The sequence below is a fragment of the Manis pentadactyla genome, chromosome 15, assembly GCF_030020395.1.
Source record: "Manis pentadactyla isolate mManPen7 chromosome 15, mManPen7.hap1, whole genome shotgun sequence".
Lineage (NCBI taxonomy): Eukaryota > Metazoa > Chordata > Mammalia > Pholidota > Manidae > Manis > Manis pentadactyla.
In genome coordinates, this window is record NC_080033.1 from 54,554,017 (window position 1) to 54,577,072 (window position 23,056).

The window sequence follows — 23,056 nt, forward strand, 5'->3', positions numbered from 1 at the left end:
GACAATTCAGTTATCTCCAATGGGATAATTTATCATAAAGAAAGCCACCAAAAATTGTAAGCAGTCTGGATTCATGTTTATTGAAGCCAGTAATTAGAGACATCTTATTTTCCAGCACTAGAAAGCAAGGTTCCACACGACTGCAAACTGCATCCACATAGAGCCATACCCCTGGACTAGGGCTGGTGGGGGAATAAGCTGCAGTCCTAATTTTAAGTTAAAAATATCAATAATCCTCATATAGAGACAACAGTGAACTTTCACTTACGGCATCAACATTTTTAAGGTCATGATGTACAGAGCAGTCACTTTGAACTTTGTTAAACTAATAAAACATGAAAACATCTTTAGTTTAAATAGTGATTTTTAAATGCCAATCAAAAAAAAAGTGCAAACAAAATTAAATAATGCTAGCAGCATACCCATTGCATTTTTAGGAAAGACCACATCATGGCCTTTATCTTAGCCACATCTTATTTCTTTCATTTTTCCATTTTAAAGACAAACAGCAGATGTAGCCACTATAATGTACATAAATAGTCATAAAACTGCCTTTAGCAGTTTACCATACAAGTGTATTCTGCAAATAAAATGAATTTTACTTTAAAAAAGGCTGTTTATTGTTTGGCCTTTGGTTCCAATACTTGAAAACCCCAAAATAACAAAGTATCTCCCCTCTTCCCACCCTTCAAAAAGAACCCTGCAGCTCCCCGAAGTTGGTAGACTTTGGCAACCACTGAGCACAGGGCACTAAGCATTAGCGTCTTCTGATACTAAGAGCATCCGCTTGTCATGAGAAACTAAAAGTGATATTCCTTCACAGACAGGTGTCTTCGCATTTCACCGGTTTTCGTACAGTTTATATTGACTCAAAAAGTGCTCATCAGTTTAAATGACAAAAATGAAACAAAAAGTAACATTTTCCAACAAAATTTAAACTCACACTGTATCCCTCTTAGGCACATGCCTTTCCAAAGATTCTTTCTGGTTTCTGAGGTCACTCGTTTTGCAGCACCCCACTCCCCAGATGCTATAGAGGGATTAAGTGACCCCACCATTAGTATGGCTACAACCTGTTAGTTGATACCACAAGTATCATTCCAGAGTCAGTTTACTGTCATTACTGGGACACTGGAAAAAAAAAAAAAAAAAAACAACTAAATTTTAAACAGGGGGAAAAGTATATTGTCAACAATAAAACTGGCACAAGAAACATGTTTTTATGTTTGTCAGAAAGGCAAGTCAGTACTCAGCTTTCTCCTTAACAGTGTTCAGACCTTTACAAAAAAAGCAATTCAAGACAGTCTTAGACTCTTGTTACATTAACATAGGATATTAGTGATGCCCAGTACTATGTTAGTGGTTGGTTGAATCTGGTATGTAGAAGTAATGATATTAGGGAGGTTATGCTCAGACACAGTACAACAAACATTCATATAAAAAAAGTAAACTCCCTGTAAATGAACTGTGGTTTTTTCCTCTTGGTTTGACAACAGTTTTATACATTAAATTAGTGGTAGTGTTTGCATTCAAATGTTCTGTGTCACATATAAAATTAAAAGTGCTATTTCAAATATACTGAAGTCATTTCCAGAACGGTGGTGTGACATGACAATGTGCATGAATTTGCCCTAAATAGAGACACCTAAAACTCTTATTTCGGTAAGAAAGAAATGCTACATTTTATGAAAAACACAAACAAGAGAAATGTGTCATTTCCATTTTCAATATAAAACATTCACACTTATTTGTTCTTCTGATAGCACTGATCAGACCAGGGAGCTAAGACAAGACCCTTTTGCATCAGTGGAATTCCATAAAGGTTTCCACAGACTGTAAGGCAGGGATTGGTGCAAGCCAATTCATCAGAGTGCAATTACATTAAAAGCCTCCCTCAAACTTTCTGTAGCAAATTGCTTTATGGTAAAATGAGAGGATGGTCACCCATTCTCTATTAGTAGGCCAGCCTGTGGTAGTAAAAAAAAAAAAAATTAATTTGAAAAACAAAGCAGGAGCTATGCGGCAAACACAATTCAAAGTAAACGAATTTTGTAACTGCTGACTTTGAGCACACCCCAGTGACCGTCTGCCCAAAGTGTGGAGCCCAGCACCTCCCACAAGGACATGGCCTGGGCCAAGCATGTGCTTCCTGGGCAGCTACCATCTTCCCCACCCCTGTCAGTTCCACCTGACTCAGGCATCCCCCAACTTAGCATATCTCTCCTCAGTTAAAGATGCATTCAGAACAAGTCTAATTCCCATTTCTACTTAGTGTTGAGTTTGGAAATGCTTCTTAAAAACGATTACTTGACTTCTATTGAACACACAGTATTACTAACACTGCTCAGTCCCTCCTTCCTCCACCTCCTTCAACATTCAGCTTCCCCACTGTCACTTCTCTCATTTCTCCTTTCAGTCCTTGTCCTTCCTGGACTTTCTGCTGCTTCATCTGCTTCCCAAGAACAAGTGAATTTGCTAACAAGCACGCAACTGGTCAGACTAACCATACGATAATTTCCTGGTGTCACTGCTGCACCCTGAAAGAAAGTGGGCCCTCCTTCTCACCATCTACCTTCCCTTCCACAAGAAGCCCAGCAGCACGTGCTTCCCACAGGACAGCCACACGCCTGAGAGTCCAGGGGTCATCCGGAACAAAGGGGTCTGACATGTAACCTTTCCAAATGTGCACTTCTCACTCAGACAAGCCAATGAAGTATTTTTTTTAAGTTCATATCCCCTACCCCAAAAAACTGATAGCATGTGCCATATCAGAATAATCCTTGTCTCAGCAGATCAATATACATAGTTATTTGGTCATTTTACATATGCACTTTTTAAGGAGGATCAGGCTTCATTTTCTGTTGAAGAGTTTGTTACCATGGAGTCTGGTTTTCGAGTCATTCTATCCAGTTCTTCCTGAACATTTGTCAACACAGTCTTTTGTCCTTAAAAGAAAAAAAGGACAGCAGTGATGGGAGAACTGAGAGCAATTTTTAAAAAGGAACATTTAAAATTTTACAGACTTCTATAATCACACATGGTGATGTAAGAATGAGGAAAGTCTTTTTTGTTGCAACGATTATGAGGAGATAACCCTTAACTCAGCCCTTTTTAATTACAAACGTCATAGGTCTATGACCCCACCCAACTACAAAACTGCCCCTGCCTAGGGTGCCTTTGTGCTAACACAAAGGTCTTTCGTAAACATTCTCACCACCCAACCCTGACCCCTATGCACTGCCATCACCAGCTTCTTAGAGGTGGCATCTGAGTTTCTGGCATGAAGCAAACTACTTTCTGTGCCTCAGATAGAACAGGTAGTTTAGGTTTTATTTCTAATTACAACACTCTAGGCTAACTCACATGGACAGTCTGGAAATGCCATGCTTCAATACATATATAAAACTGGTAAGGCCATACATTTCAATCCTGCACAAAATCAGTGCTCCTATTTTTTTGCTGTCAAACACTAACTGGGACCTGGAAACAGCCTCTGTCTCCTGTCAGGGAATACCAGCTGATAGCCTGTCAGGGAATACCAGCTGATAGCCTGGATCACCAGATGAGATCCTGAGTCTCTAAGAACTCAGGAGCCCCTGAAGACCCAGGCTGACCTGAGGATAGAGTGATCTGAGCATCAATTTGGATTTGAAAACACCAAATAGGGACGTTAACTGTATTAACGCCAGTTAGGGATGTTAACGGTATTAAAATTCCTTATAGCCAGTGGAAAACTAAAAGCAAAGACCTTTTTAAAATGGCTCAAGCTACCGGGTGTAATTCCCAATGAACTTAGCTCTCGTTTCAGAGATCTCTGAGACTACAGACATGCCCAACTGTCCACACAGAGAGGGACAGCAGGGTAGGCTGCTACACAGAGGTGTATATGTGACAAGGGCTTCATGGAGGAGGAAATAATGACCCTCCAGTGAGACAGTGAAGGTTCACAGGCTCTAGCTCATGGCAAGACTGGAGGCAGTGAACAAAAATCATTATAAAGCATCACAGAAAATTAAACAGAATAAATGTCAACAGCACATTCTAGATTATCGCCTCCAATAGACAGAGCTTCTGAGGACCTGTACATAAACGCCACCTTTAATGTGCCAAGGAAACCTACATGGTAATAAGGTACTATTACTGCGCAGTATGAAGTGGAGATGTGCCTCCTTGCTGCTCAAAACACTGAGGGTCTGAAGGTCAGGTAAAGGCTGACATGCCTGTCCACCCCCCACCTCCCAGCACTGTTCAACCACAAGGGGGATAGGTTTCCAAGGGCCCTTCAGTACCTGACTTCTTGGCTGTGCTCTGCACCCCACCAGCACCAGGACTTCCAGGAGAGCCTGTTTTTTTACTTAACAGACTGTTGAAGAAACTGGCCAACACCCCTTCACTTGCTGCATTATCTAAGGAAATAAGAAACAGAAGCATCAATATACCCTGGATGACTCAAACAAACAAAAAATTACTGGTTTTTCAGGTTGAATTACCAATTTGTGGCAAATCATCTTCCTAGGATACTGAGCACATTCACTTACTGTGACTCCTCATATATTGCCACTGCTGGGGTTAAGGTGTAAGCATAAGTGGAAACCTGTTTCGATTTCCCACCTGTTTGGGGACATAACAGATAACCATGCCCACATCATCTCCCTGTCCATGAGGAGTGTTTTTCCAAGTTTCGTTAAGTCCTTAACACTCCAAAGCTGCTATGAAGAGCTCTCACCCTGAATAGAAGACAGTCATCACACATGCAAAAACTACAGAGTTTTGTTCTGAGGGCTTTATTGCAGCCAACATCTTTGGGTATTACTAAGTCATGGGGATAATGGCTACTTAAACTAATAAGTAACTGAGCTTGACAAGAGAAGGGGGGAAAATCCTCTAATTCAGAAGTGGTAATAATACAAAGAGAAACAAAGCTAAAGACTCAAAACACACATTTTAAAGTAAGTTTTGACATTGTATTCCTCTCTGAAGGAATTGGCACGGCCTGAGGTCTTACACAAAGACAGGTGTGAGGGCCACCAAATCTAACAAAGGAGCAGGCCTTGGTCTCTGCCAACCCCAAGGCCCCTCCCTGTGAGTGGGGAACTGGAAAGCAGCCTTTCTTGGGGAAGAGAATAGCCCAGCTGCCCTGAGTCTCCACCTTTCAAACCTGGCCATGGAGCTCCTCCCTGCAGGGCTCAGGCCTAGGACTAAACCACCTTCCACAAAGACAGGATACATACTTTTGATATTTGGGTCCGGCTTCTTTACTGACGTGCCTGGCGAGGTACTAGGCACGCTGGCTGGCCCTCCCCGGCCCTGGGTTCTTGGAGAGCCAGAAGGTCCTCTTGCAGGGGATTCCTATGTCCAAAACCAGCCCAAGTCACACACAGACATAAACATAACAGAAAACATATATTCCAAAAATGAAGACATACTTCTGAAAAGTAATTTTCACAGTTTAGGGAGAAGGGTGGCCGGACCTGGGTGTTTGATCCCAGCTCAGTCCCTTTCTAGACCTCAGTTTCTCCTGACAGAAGAGAGATCAGGATAGCAAAAGCTGCTGACTATAATTCCCAGAGCTGTACTTCTTCACCAGACTTTTCCTGAGTTCCTACCATGTTCCTGGCCCTGGGCCTTTAGGGAGACCAAATTCTCTTTGCAAATAGGAAAGCCCACACCAATGTAAGCTCTCAGAAATAATGGCATAAAAGTCTGAAGACACCCAAGACATTGGGCCTGGACCCTGTTTAGTGTAAGGTACTCACGGAGGCTCTCGTTGGCGTGGCTGGCTGCTTGGCAAGGAGTGACTGCAAAGAGAGGGACACACTGGCTGTTAACCAAGGCCTGCAGAATGCACTGAAGGTCTGAAGAAACACTTCCAAGTACTCCACTAGAGGGCACCATTAACTACAATCAACTTAGAGGTCTCACACTATAAATACAAAATACTTAAACTGAGTAGCTTGGTGTACGGTGAAAAATACCCCAAGAAACCAGTTCAGAAGCTAAGGAAGCAGGGAGAGCACAGAAGGGACAGCTGGTGAAGGATCTTTCAACACCCCCTGCAGATCTACCCACAGCACCAGGCAGAACTGGGGCAGTCCAGATGCAACACAGAGGTGGCGCTGGGAACTGTCAGCTTGGGGAAGTTACTCTCCTTACCAACAAGCTGAGTGTGTCAGCTCACTTGCCCTCATGCACAGGGCTGTGTGTGGCTATGTGAAATAATGGAAATGAGGTCAGGGCACTTGGTAAACTATCCACACAACATTATGCCAGAAAACCTACATTTCCCAGTGGGAAAGCATACTTTAAAAGATACTAAGCCTATCACTTTAGGACAATCTGTAAGGCAGGCAGGAGATCCTGAGAAGGCTATCTCACCATTTTGTACCAATCCTAGAAATGAGAAGGAACGAGGAGATGGGGTTCACAAACCCTTTTATGCTGCAAGCTCTTTTTGATACCCCCCAACCTTGCCCCAGGGAACTGGCATCTCACCCATGAGGAAGCTGCTACTCCGGCCTCCCTGGTAGGCTCACCTGCTGCTTCATGAGGAACACCTGCTCATCCTCTGCTGCCAACTCTTTGTCGTGGACCAGCTGTGAAATGAGGTGAAGTGACACACTGGTTTGTAGTCCCAGGCCAAGAACCCCTGAACTACTGTCAAAATTCATGCTGAAAGGAGAGTCTTGGGTTTGGGTCTCAACACGGGTCTGGGGAGAGTCCCTGCTGAGACCACAGAATTGTGTTTTTCCCCAGTTCCAAGACAAGTCTTGGCATGTGGCCAGCTGACATTTTTAAGTCTGGCAGTTCTAAACAAAACCTCCCACATCAGGTCTGCAGATCACAGGAGCAAAGGGAGCTACAAACAGTACCCAGAGGTAGCAGTGGCACTGTCAGGATTTAATGGGAAACTTCAACCCAAACACGTATGTGGGTGCTCCATCCCCCATGCCCCACCACCTGGAGTCATTTACAGAACACCAGACTTCCTCTACAGACTTTTTTTTAAAGGCCCTTGGATTACTCCCTCACCCACCCACAAAATGGCCCAATGTGTAAGACTGTTTCCTTATATGTTTTTTTCCCCCATAAGAAACACATACAACTCTTTAAAGTGATTGATTTGGGCACCTTTCTCACAGGAGGTTTCACAATAAAATCTTCATATGCATCTTCTGGCTTCACAGTTGTGAAATTTTCATGTAAAATAGCTATTTTCTTTTCATTGTCCCAGCCTGAAGGTCTGAAGTCAAAGAGAGAGAAGTGCATTTGTTTTTCTTGGGACTGCCTTACAGCATATCAGAACACATTCTGGATTAGGAGGACTCCTGGGTGAGATCCTTTCCCACAAGATTTGGTCTGTGGTTGCTGGGACTGGCCTGTAGCTTTTGGCACACAAACCAAAATTTACTGCAGGTATAACCCAGCAGATCAATAAAACAGGTTCTGCTCCTTAGTTAAGTTCACGGGACCCAGAATGGGATCTTATTGACTCCATATGCTGACCCACAGGGAGTGTTCAGAACTTTCCCACAACTCCATCCAGAAGAGCAAGGATACAACAGGGCCCTGTTCTGACAGAGTAGAGAATGCTGAGAGCAGCACAGAGAACAGAGCTCAGGACGGAACTGCTTCTCTGGGCTTTGGCTGGGAGGCACCCCTCCTGTGGGCTGTTTCTCTGAGAACTCTTCCTTCTGACAGTTTTCTTATGGACTGGTTCTTTTATTTTACTGATATGGGAAGATATAACCTGAAGCCAAGGTTAGGGGGACCAGGACCTGCACTATCCTGGGCCCCAAACCAGAGGGACAAAAAGAGTCCTCGAAACTCCTATCCAGCTCAACATCACAGGGCAGAATGGCACTCAGGTCCCATTAAGTTAAGCCATAGCCTACAGTTCCCACCAGATTCTCCTAAAGGAGTAACTGTAAAATATGCTATATGACATGCTTTTGAACTCTTAAAGTTCTAAAAGATGGCAACTGATTCTTCCAACAGGGCTCTCATTCTCTATCCAACTTCTTCCTGCACATAACTCTGTAACTAGAAGAGTGCTTAGCCAGGGCGCTCCACCCAAACGGCCTTGCTGACTTCACCAGCTCCCCAACAGGCAACTACCAACAGGTGCAGAGACAGGCCACCATCAAGATGCCGCCACGACCATGCAGCCCTCAGAAGCTGCGAGATGCTTCTCTACTCCAGACCAGCCCCAACCAGTCTCCCAGCTCTTCCTGCTCCTTGGGGATCACATGTGATTTGGGCACTGGCCAACTCCAGAACATACCACTCCCTGAGCTTGTGTCGTTGGGGCCAGCCTGATGGCTCTGAACAACGGTTCTCTAAAATCAGTCCAAGGTTTGCTCTCTGTGAGCAGCCCAAGTAAGGCTCTCCCTGAATTATTTGGAAGGAGACCTATTCAGTCCACTGGAACTCTTGGCTTTCATCCCTCAGCTTTCTCAGACTGTCCCTCCAGGCCCTGCATCCCTTCTAGCCTGCCTGACATATATCACTCATCCTTCTGGCCTCACTCCCACTTCCCTGCTGCACTGTCCCCACCACCCCAGCACTGCTCTATCCCTGCTCAGCTGGGTGCCCTCCTAAACCACATGCAGGGACCATGTATTATTCATTTCTGTGTCCTTAGCATAGAACTCAGACACTTAGGAGGTGCTTGATATTTGCTGAATAAACTGGAAATCTTTTTTAAGTCCAAAGGGTATCTAAACCTAAAAACATAAATTTACCAGCACAAGTCCTCTCAAACACCACAACTTCAACATTCATTTATGAAACCACAATACTTATCATCCTCCCGAGAGATAGACACAAACTCGGGCAAACAGGTATCCAAGTCTCTGTCCAGGACAATCAGCCCTAGTGGCTTCCCAAATGTGAAATGCCACAAACACAATAAGCCTTCAGTATAGCCACCACATGCTGACAGGGACACCAGCTAGCGTGCTCACAATCATCTCTGCCAATGGGCAGGGAACCCAGATGCTTCAACAGAAGACATTCAGGATCCCAAGGCAGAACAATTCCCTATACTTCACCTTTCCCCTCAGCCTCTATTCTACCAGAGTTGACAGTAAGTGGCAAAAATGACTGGCTTAAGTTTCGGCAACTTGCTCTGAAGAAAGGCAGCACCCTGACCTCAGATCAGAGGCAGAATGGCAAGTAACATGGGAAGGAGCAGAGAGGGAAAGCTGGGTCTATCTATCCCCTATGAGGTCCAGACCAAAAACACTGCCCCAAGGCAACAGAAAGCTGGCTGTACAGACAGAAGGCACCTTGCTTGGAAGGATAAAATGTAAAGAACAAAGGTACTGTAAAGAGAAGCAGTTTGAAAGCGTCACCTATAAAGAACTCACATAAAAACTGCATCCTTTTCCACAACTAAGGCAGGTGTGGCAAAGTGGAAACCATATGTTTTATGAACAATGTACTTATACAGCAAGTCGAGATTTTTCTCTTCCTTCACTGATGTGTATATCAAGGCAGCTCCATCTGATCAATCTGCTTAAGGAAAACAAAATCACTGCAGGAGGAGACAAAAGCAAACACACAGAAGCACACACCTTTGTGCACACCACCAGCACTGGGATCCCCAGGTTATGAGTCAGCATGTTGTCACCTACTCACAGGTTGATCAGTTTTTGACCAATACATGATCAACAGAAAGGGTTAAAAATTTTTAAACTTAAATGATTAATACAGATGAACCATGTTCAAAGCATAAAGCACATTGATACTAGCAGGCCATGCAGTTCATTTTTTAACACGTGAACTGTGTCTTCTGACAGCTTAACTTCTTAAGCAGTCAAATTAATGGCTCCTGGGCTAGCCCATAAAAATACTTTAGTATACCTAAGAAACAGACTTTTTCCCAGGCAGATGCTCACATGATCAAGTTACACCTAAAAGATTATGCACATTTATGACAGATGGGTACTGTATTGCCACCCTCCCCTGAGCTGGACAAGCTAAGGGTCCAAAAAGTGGTAGGAACCCAGCCCTCACCCCCACCCCAGGGTGTGGGACTATGGCACCAACTGCTATTGTATTTCTACAGAAACAAGAACCTAAAGACTACTGACACAGCATCTCTCTCATGGACAGCACACCACATCAATCTGTGGAAAACACCTGCAGAAAAATTAAAATTTTTCTGCAAAAAATCAACATTTAAAAAGATTTCCAAGGTATGATCAAAGTAATCTGCTAATAAAATTACCACAAATCAGCTTTCTTCTTAATATGAAAGCCATTTAAAGGTATTAAAAATAAAAAGTGATCAAAAAGAGGCACAAATTAGTCTCAAATTTCAAGGCAGTTAAACACAAAACTAGCATAAAGATGTATACAATTTCTCCCTGGCATACGGCTCTTCTGGATTCAGAAAGAACTTCATCTCGTTGAAGATGCCCCCTTTGGAAAGAAGCCTGGAGTAGCAGACAGACAGGGGAGTCTATCCTCATGGGCCCCACCACAGCGCCCCAAGGATACACTGGAGGCAAAACCTCCGCAAGTGTGACTGGATGAAGTCAAAGTGCTCGTCCCTGTAATCATGCTCCTTCTCCAGGACACTCACCGCATCACACTGCAGGGAAGACAGAAAGAGAAAGGAGTCATCTTTTGTCTCTCTGCCTGCTGAGGATGGGAACAGCATTTTACTCAGAAATAAGGTATCACAGCTCCAGAGAAGAAAGCCATAGCCAAGTATTAATTAAACAAGTGTGAAAGCCAAAGAGAGATATTTCTTGTCTTCTTGTCCATACTGGATCTGTTACCATATCTGTAAAGTGGGGATATAACAGGCTGATCACCTCGCAGTTGTTCTAAGAATCAAACGAGGTCACATGAGGAAAGAGGCACCGGGACATGGCTAAGCACTGCATGTTCCCACAGGGCTTCACTCTCATAGCATGATGCAAATGGCACACCCTGCTGGTGGGCAACACAGTAGGTTCACTGGGAATAACTACTTCTTTTACAACTTTCTCTATGACTTACCTTAATTTCTATTTCCATCTCATCACTTTATAGGATGGAAGATACTCACACCTTAAGTTCCCTTCCTTCTTTTCCTAGGATTATATTTCTTTCTGAAAATCATCTCAAGTCCAACAGACTAATTTAGAGAACCAAAGCCCAAAAGAGTATTATTTTTTCACAATTAGTTTGGACTACATGAGCTGGTATACAGTGTTCTTAAGAACACTGCTTTTAGTTCTAAATTTAAATCACTCAATGAAGTTGACAGTGCTCCATGAAGACATTAACTCAGGCTATGAACAAGACTGAGTGATGACATGTTTCCACCAGAATCTTAAATGACAGTATTTTCTATCCTGATCCTGACATCTTCTATATACCTTAAAGAATCCTGAATTAGCCCAACTCTCCTATGGAAAAAACATCAAATTAAAACCTCTCAGTTTCTTTCAGATGGTGATTGTTCACTGGTCAAATCCAGGAAGTTTGCACTTCCCCGGCACACACCTTTGTGCACACCACCAGCACTGGGATCCCCAGGTTATGAGTCAGCATGTTGTCACCTAGAGGCAGAGCGACATTTTCTTCATCAGGTCCTGAGGTCAGAGGCCCTCTTCTCTGTGGGGAACCTTGACAACCTTCTTCAGGCTCAATATAGTCTTGAAAATCTTTCACAACTACAGGTGAAAAAGGAAAAGAAAATTATACACATACACACACAAAATAAAATATACATGCCAGCTTTAGAAAAGTGGGAGAGGTAGTAACAAGCACAAAACATAAAGAGTTGTGACAAACTTCCTGATAACACCCTACTGCAATATTAAGGATTTGGAGATGGTGATGCAAAATGCCAATTCTGACATACTCGGTCTGAGTACATAATTTCAGAGCAGCAAAGGCATTCTCCCAGACATATTCAATTGTATGTGACCCTTAACTAGGTTTTTACAAACTTCTCAGGCTCCTGAAGTTCCTACTATGAGAAAAGCCACTTTTCTTATATACCTTCCATTTTCCAAATAGCAGAATATTTGAACTGTGCTACTTCAACAGTGGCAACCACTAGAAACAGCTTATCATTTATAAAGCTTCTCCAACTCCTCACTAGAAATAGCAGCTGCAAGGAAATTCCACAAGAACATGCTACTTCCATACAGCTGACTTATGTCTGCACGGAGGTGCAGGGCTGGACTTGCCCAGCACCAACCACAACTCCTTTGTCACCTTCACTCCTGTGGACTCAGTCTCAACTTTAGGAGATCCTAAGTCACATGTGCAATGTTCACAGAACTATTCCTAACACAACAAGGGGTCAGTGGTACAACACCCACTTCTTGGCACACACAGTTACTACTTAAGTGAAGGGTGCAACCCCACAAGAGGGCCTTTAAGCTCAAGAGTGGCCTATGGCCTTGGCTAAGCCAAGTGAACACAAAGGCCACAGGCCTTTACCTTTTTGTGGTGCTTCAAGGCCCACACGTCAGGCCAGGGAACAAGGACATGATGGTTAAAGCTACCTGGAGACACAGGAGCAAACAGGCAGCTCTACCCTTCTACACCCAATGGGACTAAAGGACCAAAAGGCCTTTTATTTCTCATCCACAACATGCTCAATAAGAAAGTGCAAATAACTGGATTAAAGAGAATCTAGAGAAAGATACACATATGCATCTTCTCAACAGGTTTCAAACACTTTAACACAGTAAGTTTTAAATTATAAAGATGTTAGATTATTGTTATATAACCTTCTGGAATTATCTGGGAGTACATTGTACTGGGCAAATTGAAAACTAACTGCCTAAGCCCTAAAATGCAGATATAACATTTCACCTCTACAATTCTCTTTAATTAAGCTCATTCGCATAATTTCATTGCCCATATAAGCAATCTACTCAAGAGATTTTTACTGCATTTTGGACCAAAACAGAGAATTTTCTGATGAACTTAGCATGATTGTTCAAAGATCTTGAAGGAATGAAAGGTTCTCACTTTTTTTTTAAAGCATTTCAACAAATCTTCAAATCAATAAAGAATGCAATGGTTCAACTGTCTGGGTATTTTTTATAACTACCCAGGATCAACCAGGGCTTCCAAGACAGTGAGCAAGGCAGAGCATGTAGCAGGTTACAGGTAAGCTGAGTGACCATGGGACATGAGGCAGGGGTGGGGCAGCTCCATGAACCTCCATTCCCCAGTGCGCTGCGCCAACTCTGCTGTATTCTACATACACCATGCTACCAAAGTGGTTGGGAAGCCCTCAGTTAGACTACTCGCTCTCTAAAGGAATGACTTAATTATGGCTGTCCAACAATAGGAAACGCATGTGTGTTTTTAATAACTTAGCATTTTAGAAAGTAACTTAAGGCAGAGCAAGTTCATTAACACAGAGGTTGGTGAAAAGGGAAGATAAAAACATAATGAGGACTATGTAATTTGGATAATAAAATGTGCATTTCCCTTAGGTCACACACATAACTTAGTATTAAAAATTTCTCTCTAGATCATGGGATGGCCAGTATTTCACAGCAAGGGCCACTGGCCCACCTGAGGATCCTCGTTAGCCTCAGGTGGGAGTCGGTATGGGAAGGAGAACACAGTGCACTCTATGCTAGCTGCTGCTACCTCACTGACATTCCTGAGAAGACCTCAAAGACAGGCACCTTATCTTTTTCCTCTATTTGATAAGCAAGGGAAGCCCCAGACACCGAGCAGGAAAAACAAGACCAACTTACCCACACGCACCACCTTCTGGTGGCTCTAAGGGATGCTCTGCCCTCCCCCTCGCTCAGATGGATCCGGCAGCCAAACAGCTGCCACAGATTCAGGACCACTGGGGAACCTAATCCAGAAAGAGTAGTCCACATGGAGCAGCCTTCCAAACTCAGTAGACTGGAGAATGATGTTAGACTGGAAACCAGGAGGGTGACAGGCCTTCATTCACTCATTCAATGCAACACCAAGAGTCTAATTAATCTGGAAAGCAGGAGTCCTCCGAGCAAGAAGATAAGCAACTACTTTATTAAATTGTAACCAAAACCAGCACAAAGGCACTCCTTCAACATGCAACACAAAGGTGTGGCTCAAAGGACAGGCAAGGAAAATGACAGAGGCCCTCAGAAGGTAAACCGGAGACAGGAGGCATGGGCAGTTCCAGCAATTGCTAGTTGGCCTCAGTGCCCTCTCTCCTCTTGCTCCTATAACCAAATGGAACCCTGACACTGAGAACCCATGGCCACACAGACTGCATTTCCCCACCTTCACAGAAAGACAGCAGGCACACACACTTCATCCCTTTTTTCCGCATTTTCCATCCTCCTGCCTGGTACACAGATGTCAAAGACCAGAGCTCTAGTTGTCAAGAGAAAGAACCATACCCTAGAGATTGCAAAGTAGTAAGCAGAAAGGAGCCAGGGTCCTTGCCCTGTCTTCCCAGAGCTGCTTTCCAGGCCTGAATTACCTACCCCTGGATTTCATTTACAAGACCGAGAAATAAACCTCAATCTCATTATTTTGGGTTTATGTCACAAGCCATTGAATCTAATCCTAAATTGACAGACATCAATGACTAAGACTCCAAACTAAATTCAGTGTGCCATGGGAACACACACTACCTAGGAGCAGACATCCTGTCTGCTTTATGTATCCCCAGTGCCTAGAAGAAACCTGGTACAAGGCGGACCTTTCCCTATCTGGGAAAGAACAGTATCTTTGGCTCAATCTGTGTCCTTTTTTCTGCTTTACAAAATCTTTATATAAGGTTGTAATTTTAAGAAAACAGTCTCAGAAATAAATCTCCAATGCATTAACCCACTAATCTGGGTACAACACTAAATGTGAGTGAAAGGAAAATAGCTCTTCAGCCTCAGAACTATTCTAAGAAGTTGTCTTTAGGATCTGTTTCAGGAGAAAAAGAGGCATTATCTAGAAAGATCAGCGGCTAAAGACAGATGAGCTGAGCTGCATAACAATCACTTGCAGTGCATGTGTGAGTGACCTGGGAAACACACATGCACACAGCAAACCAAAAGAGCAGATGTTAAGACTCCCTGTTTTAGCAAATGTGGGACAGGAGCGAGATGAAGTTTGACAGGAAGACGCACAGCAAGAAACCTGATCTGAAAAACACATAAAAATTTCTGAATCCCTGTGCCATCCCTAGAAGCCCTCATTAATTCACAAAAGGGAATGATATCATCCCATGGAAATAAGCAAGGCTGAGCCAAGCCTGCCTTGGCCAAGACTGCTGTGGCTACACAGCTCCAGCCCCCACTCCTCCCATTTCCCTGGCACACAGACAGAAGCTGATGTAACTGCACAGAAGCAAGGGAGAGGAAAAACAAGCTTCTGAACCACATTAAGGAGAAAAAACAAAAACAAACTTCCTTTAACTTGAAAGGTCTTTGTTCTCAAAAGGACTTGGATGTCCTTAGCCTTAAAATAGCCCTTCATTTTAATGACCAGAAAAATGACCTTCTAATTTTTAACTACAATCATATATTTGCTGGGTCCCAAAATGAAGGATAAAAGGAAATAAAAGGATAGGTGTAAGGATAAGGTAGGACCTCAAATATCTGTTTTTGTAGGGCTTTCTTTAAACCTGCCAACAAGTGGGTCCATAGGACCTCAATGGAATCCCAGGGCAATGGACTTAAGTCGCAGAGACCACAGCAAGTTTCCACACCCACTGAAGCTAACTCAGCAGAGAGTAACAGAAAAGCAAAAAGACCCACAGAACTTTTTGGGGGATGACCACATTTTGGGGGATGAGAGAAGAACCCTCATTTGAAGAAAACCAATTTATTTTCTTCAACTGTGACACTTGAGATAAAGGCTACTTGGAATACTTTTTTTTGACTACTGAATTTATGAGCCGACTCTGAAGCAAATGCTAGCAAAAAAAACACACTGTGTAAGGGAAGCTTTGCGGGCCTCTTGACCTGGACAGGAAGGTGACTGGGACCATCCAGAGACCAGTGAATTTTCCAATTACAAAAATCCTATTTACTTACACTTCCGTTCCAGCTCCCTCATTTCTTCTGGTGGAATTTTCATTTTATCAATGTGCTCACGTAGAACACTAGCCCATTTCTGTAGAGATTCCATTACAGTCCAAGGCCTGGACATGTCCGCAACAAAAATGACCAAGGTTTCTGGCAAGGATTCAGCAGAAACTGCAAACTTCAGCAGGCCTTTGTGATACAGGTCTCCATCCAAAATCCACACATTGCAGCGTGTGTGATCTAAGAAAAGATGTGAAGCTAAGTTACTACTTAACAATGACCATCAGCACAGCTGAAAGAGTCACATCAGAACTTGAAGGTGACAGCCACAGAAGGCCACACACAACACAGAAATCCTAGCCAGAAAAGGGCCCAAGTGCTCAGTGGACAGAAATACTTGGTCAAAGTGCCTGGTGAACTATCCAAACTTTAAAAAAGTTTAACTATCATAATACATTGTTTCCACATCTAAAAAGATTTCAGCAATGTCTGAGGAATAAAGATCAACAGACATGTTAGCATTCATGAAGAATCAAGACACTAATAAAAGCTACAAATTTATTGGTCAACTGTGCCGTAGTCTAAATTATTCATTCTCCTAAGATACCAGCATTGTGAGGCAGCAAGCCATACTGAAAAGCCTGTGGAGAAACAAGCTCTTCTTGTGTTGGTCACACTAAGCGGTGTATTCACATACCACCATGGGTGCCAGAGAGACAGGGCCTTCACATTTAATGTCAAGATACAATCAGTACTTATATAAATTGAACTATGAATTACTGAATGCCTGGCAATATTGTACCAAATTATTTTTGGTACAATAATATGGTTACGCTTTTAATATCTTTTAGAAATATATATGGAAGTATTCACAAATGAAGTGATATATGTCTGAAATTTGTTTAAAAATAATCCAGTGTGGAGTGAAAGGAGAAGAGGGTGGGAGAAGAGTTTAAATACAATTGGTCAAGAATTGGTAACTGTTGAAGATGTGTGATAGATAACAAAAGAGTTCATGACACTAGTCTCTCTACATTGTATGTATTTTTTATTCTCTATAGTAAAAAGTTAAAAACATATACACACAAATGTGCAAGTGCTGGCATTTAATGAAGCATATGGTTCCAAAATCATACCTAGGTGATCAAACTATAGAATATAATTCTCTAAAATGATATATTTTTTAATGTTTTTAGGTATCATTTTTGAGAAATATTTTTTTACAAAAGTGCCTGAAGGGAGAACTACCTCAAAAATATCATTTCGCTAACTTCTTTCACAATATATGCCAACACACACCTTAAAAATCCATCTTCTGTTACCTAACTTCTTTTGTGTAATCAATTCATTCACATGCTGTGAAGAAGTTTATATTTGTGATTTTATTTCAATAATATAATGTTTCTATATTTAGCTACACTTTCAAAACTGTACTACATTTTAGATACTGGATTTGGGTTCTGTAAATGCCTTCAAAAATACTGTTTTGAAGCTGTGTCTGAAAAATAGTGTACCACGGATTTTAATGCCTGCACCAGGTATGGTTCACTTTTTCAGCCTCTCTTCCCACTGCACACTACACATAATTCATCCATATGGACAGAGATCACACACACCACATACAGCATTAAACAGATGCCCCCAAGGAGGCTGTGGTCCGATGACATGTCATACCCCACCACAAACCAGGGACAAGCCATAGACTATTTTCTCTACCTGGGTGATTGCCTGCAAAATATGTTCTTTATAACCCAGTCACACCACACAATAAAAAAGACTATGGCCAAAAGATATATAATTAACCACAGGTAAGGGAAACTCTTCCATCAAAGAGGAACTTGAAAGTAGGTGACCTAAAAAAAAAAAAATCCATAAATGCAGAGTCCAAAAAGATTTTAAGGCAAGCTTAAGGAATCTGAAATAAAAGTTAACATGTATTCAAAGGCAAGTGAATATGGTTAATACGATGCTTTGGCATGAAATATGCTTATGCCATCTCAAAACAAGCATTGGTTGAGACTCACAGAGTACCTACACAATGTTTTATACTTTCAATAGGACAGCAGAGCTACCACTGTGTCTCAAGTACTTGGCTACATCTGACTCATGCCACCTCTATTTCTGTCAATTTACAAAGTAGGCATCATTACCCAATTCTACAAAGGAGGAAACTGGGATGCACAGTGGGCAAGTCAGTCATGACTAGTCACTACACGGTTGAGATTCTGAACCAGTTCTGCCTGGCTCCAAAGCCCTTTCCACAATAACCATGCTACCCAACACAGACAGGAAGCCAAAGACTCAGATATGAGGCCTCTGGGCCCTGCTCAGTGGTCCCTGAGTCCCAGCCCTACCCACAGACTCTAGTGGGCCTAGATGGACACCTGAATGCCTCTGGTCTGCTTACACAAGGAGAGCTCTCAGCATCAGGTCTACCTCCTACTTTTCTTCCAGACACTTCATGGAATGTTCAGCATGTCAAAGAAGTTGGGGAGGAGGAGGAAGAATAAAGTCCCTGGGGTTCTAAGAAGATCACTAAGTTAACATTAATACAATGCGGATCTCCATGATTTAACAAGAGATCCTTACCCATGCCCTCTATTAAATGACTCTTAGAGATCAAAGAATTATAGTGCAGGGAAGAATGTGGGTCCCACCTCTTCATTTCAGCAATAAGGAAATGGGGGATCAGAAGTGGTGGGATTTGCCCCCTTATATAATCACCCTTACATAAAAATCCTTACTGTTTAAATGGATAAAGGCAAATACAAAGAAAATAATTTAATGCAGATACTTCATCCTTACACAGGTAACTTTCCTACCAATAAAAAGGCACCAATTATTTATTTTAGAACCATTCACAATCTGGCATGAAGCCTAAATGTTTATAAATGCTTCACTATTACTGAGTAATGGTTAACTAAAAACCATTATCCACTCCAACTCATAATTATATTTCTAAGAATTTGAAAATATCTAATCCTTGGAAGAGTACTTACTATGCACTTTTAATCATCTTAACTATCTTATAGATAGAAACAACTACTACTCACATTCTAGAGATGAGAAATTAAGAGAGAACATTACCACCTGAGCCTCTATTCTCACCACTGAAGGAAACATAAGAAATCATTTCTACACTGTCACAGAGAGACTCAGAAACCTCTCCTGAGTATGTTGTTATACTCTGAACCACACAGATTTCAGATTCTCCACTAGAATTAGGCAAGGTAACAAAGGTGCCCAGATACATCTTCCAAGCATTTCTTTCAAGAAGAGTCTAACACTTAAAAAATATATCTTTCTCACTTCCTTTATGTGCACCTGAAACACTTCTTTCAGTATCTCCTTTTAAGTGGGGGCTACGCAGAGCACCAGCTAACAGTCCCATTCCCCATTTTTGCTAACACACTCTATAAGGAAAGTGGGTGAAGTCCTGCAAAGACACAGTTCACCTATTTTCTTGTGAGTAATTCTCTTAGAATGAAACAGAAAATTGAGAATGCCTAGACATGTTGTAGGAATGACAACGAAGGAGTCAGAGAGACCAGCAAGCACCCCTTATCACGGTTCCATGCTTCGCTCACCATCTCGGTCCTCGTCATGGACACTGAGGTAGAGATATTCTAGGCCTCTTCCTTTTTTGCCATGCTCAGCTCCTTGTAGTTTAGTCATGAGGGTTGTTTTGCCAGAACCATCTTCACCTAAAAATGATGTATATAAAAAGACAAAGCATATTGTTTATTCTGGCAGAATGGGGAGCCTTGACATTCACACAGGAAGGAACAACTAAGAATTTCCAGCAAAGCCTGCTGGTGGGGTCTCGCCTGCATTCATAAACAAAGCAGGCTTTGCTAAGGGTGGCTGGGGTAGGGAAGAGTGATAAAGGCAGAAAATTCCAAGATCCAAAATGACATTCACTGCAGTAATCCTCAATTCACAGGGAAGGAATAAGGTACGTACACAGACCCTACATACAATTCGTCAGACATGCATTTGGAGAAGTGAAAGTTAAAGGGGTTAGCTTCTCACACCAAGCAGTGTGATGCTCCCACAGGGTGATGCTTCATTTACCACAAGAAAAGCAAGACATTTTCAAAATATAATTAGCCTTAATGCCCAGGAACTCTGAACTAAAAAATGTCTAATCCTGCCTCATAATCATGAAAAATAGAAGCTCTTCTTGACTTGGATTTTACATCTCTTTCATAAGCATCCTGGAGGCTAAGAAACTGATGAAAATTAATTACAGACCTAAGCAAAGCTCTTAAGTATAATCTCAGTAATTACCAAGTGCCTCCTCATTCTCCTCCACCCAACTACCACCCACCCCCTTTCTCCAAAGAAGACCTTAAATATTAAGAGGAGCCCCACCAAGAAACATCACTAGGCACCCCTGGGATTTAATGACATGGAATTACAGAACCTGAGAACTACAAGACATTCCACAGATCAAAGGCTTCTTCTCCATCCCCGATGCCACTACCTTATTCAGGCCCTCCACATCCCATCTGGACTACAGAGAGCACCTGTCAGCCTACCTTCGGTACCCGCTCACTTTGAGCCACCTGCCCCTCTGCTGCCAGTGTTCTTTCTATAACACAGGTCTGGTGTCCCTCATCTCCCATTCCTTGATGATCTCTAAGGGGTCTCTATTACCCAGTGCAGTGCTCATCACCTAAAGATCACATGCTTTCCTCAAGAACGGTGGGGAGACCACCACTGCAGTGATTCCCGTGAGAATTAGGGGTAGGAGGTGAAATAAAAGGCCCTTGAGAATCAGGGGCTTTCAGGAGAAAGTATCAACTCTTCAGCCTTACACAATCTGCCCCCAACTTATTCATTAGTCACCTTCCACAAGGAGCTCCTGGTGGATACCAGATTCTCACACCCTCTTGTTACCTCTGTATTCCTGAAAACACTAACCCTTTGTGTCCTTGCATGCTGACGTTTATTCTTCAAAACACTTCACCCCCAAAGTACCCCTTTCAAAACAGCACCAAGCAGTGTGAAGCTCCCACAGTAATCTGCCTATGCCTGGCATGATGAAGTGCAATTACCCAACACATCAGTCTCTCACTAGTCTGAGGTTCCTGTGTAGTGTCTGCAATGTGTGCTGTCCCAGTGCCCAGCCTACAAAAACCACTCAGCAAATCCATCTGCTGCATGAACGAACTTAAACTCATTCACTTGTATGAGGAAACAGGCCTGAGACATTAAGGGACCTGACCCAGGTAACCCAAGAGAGAAGGCTGGAGTGATGCAGGAAGTCCCTGGTGAGGACTCAAAGGCCTGCTGTCCTTTGCAGATCCCTCCGACTGTGAGCGGCTCATGAAGACCCAGGAAAGGCTCCTGTGGCATCTCCCCATATCCCAGACCCCAAGTCACCTTTGCCCCCGCCTCCTCCACCTAGCCTTCTCATCTACTCACTGCCACCTCCGCACTCACAATTTAGCGAAATTGGAAGTTATACGCATAAGGACTCAGGGACATTCAAAGCCGGACTGAAGTTGCGGCCAAATGACTAAGGCATGTGCTGTCAACCCCACGCCAGCATCACTGGCTCTCCAAAAGCGACAACATCCTAACCTCAGGCGTGGTCTTCGCCACTCTCCGCGGTCCAGCCAGGGTTTCCAGGCCCTCCCCGGAGAGGCAGGCTGCAGGTAGGCGGCAGGGGACAGGAAGGCTGGGACCTGGAAAAGGATACGCGCCTCGCCCACCCCAGCTTCCCCGACAACGCCCCCGCCTCCGGCGCTCACCGAAGACCAAGATGTTCTTGCCAGACGGCAGCTTGGACCTGGCGCGGGTGGACACCTCGCTCAGGATCGAGGACCTGTGTGAACAACGGCAAAGCGGTCAGCCCCGGGGCCAGCCTGGACCTGACCGGCCCACGACGTCCCGGGACAGCCCCGCCGCCTCGCGGTCTCACCATAGGCTCTGGCCCTCCTCGTCTTCACTGGTTAGGTCGCCGGCGGCCCCCACCGCCGGCCCGTTGGGGCCCAGCAGCAGCTTCTTCTCTACCCCCACCGGCGCCATCTTGCCAACTGCAGCCACAAAGAGGGCCCTCCCCGGGCCCGCCGAGGACCCGCAAGGACCCTGGCCGGGCCGCCCGCCGCCCGCCGTCCCTCCGCGCCGCGCCTCCCGCCGCCAACCCCGCAAGGTCCACGCCACCTGCCGCGCTCCGCCGGGTCCGTGGCGACCGCAGGCTCCCACAGGGTCGTGAGGCTGCCGCAGCGGCGGAGACGGGCGGCCGTCAGGCGGCCACCGGGGCAGCCATGCGTAGGGAGGCGGTGGCGGGAGTGGGAGCCGCCCGGGCGGAGCGCGCGCTGGCGGCCTCTGCCGGCCGACAGGCGCAGCGGCACCCGCCCTAGGTCCCCGCCCGGCTGGCCGCTCCCGCTGCGCGAACGGTGGGTGGGTCGGGCCGAGTGCGGAGGTAGCCAGATGGACTGACGCGAAGAAATTGGACTAATACATGATAGCACCGTTTTGTAGCGTTTACCGTGTGCCAGAGTGACACATTATCTCACTGACTCGTATCTAACTAACCCTTTTACAGATGAGGAGCCTGAAAGTTGAGAAAGCTTAAGAAACCTGTCCAAGCAAGGATCCAGTGCTAGGAGATAACATCCCACCCAGTACTTACAACTTATTCACTGATCATGAACTACTGTTACCAATTTTGCCTAATCCTAATCAAGCATCACATTGAATGACTGGTCTTAAATTAGACCCGCAAATCCTCATAAATGCCGCATTTATCAACTCCCTTGACTCTGTCAGGACTGTGAGGTAGTGATCTTTGCCGCAGTGAACAATACACTTGAGCTCATTAACAGGGTTTTAAAAAGTGTTTTCAGGGAGCCAGCATTTGACAACAGAAATAGGAGGCTTTAATGTCCTTTCTTCAGGAAAAAAACAGGAGGAGATCTGAAAGGCAAAGGGACAGGGGAGAGAAGGGGAAGAAAGAAGGTAATGGAAGAAAACACATTTCATCTATCAAAGTTAACCTTAGGTGTGCCTCTCTACCAGAGGGGCTCTTGCTATATTCTGTGGAAACAGGC

The 23,056-nt window shown here is 44.0% G+C and overlaps 1 protein-coding gene across 3 annotated transcripts; it reads right to left on the bottom strand.

Moving 5' to 3' along the window:
* Positions 1-54: 54 nt before the first annotated feature.
* On the bottom strand, positions 55-22,271 carry DYNC1LI2 (dynein cytoplasmic 1 light intermediate chain 2). 3 transcript variants are annotated; one of them, XM_036897663.2, is made up of 14 exons: positions 21,925-22,271; positions 21,755-21,828; positions 19,583-19,699; positions 16,005-16,235; positions 11,500-11,669; positions 10,504-10,597; positions 9,369-9,504; positions 7,129-7,240; positions 6,534-6,593; positions 5,757-5,798; positions 5,232-5,349; positions 4,290-4,406; positions 2,878-2,945; positions 55-1,131 (listed from the first exon to the last, which is right to left on the bottom strand). In XM_036897663.2, exons 1-14 carry the CDS (start codon positions 22,029-22,031, stop codon positions 1,096-1,098), a joined length of 1,482 nt encoding a protein of 493 aa, XP_036753558.1. In that variant the 5' UTR covers positions 22,032-22,271; the 3' UTR covers positions 55-1,095. The 3 variants fall into 3 exon arrangements, with proteins under 3 accessions (XP_036753558.1, XP_036753562.1, XP_057348693.1); XM_036897667.2 differs by having other exon boundaries at positions 55-1,967; XM_057492710.1 differs by having other exon boundaries at positions 55-2,945; positions 21,925-22,269.
* Positions 22,272-23,056: the final 785 nt, after the last annotated feature.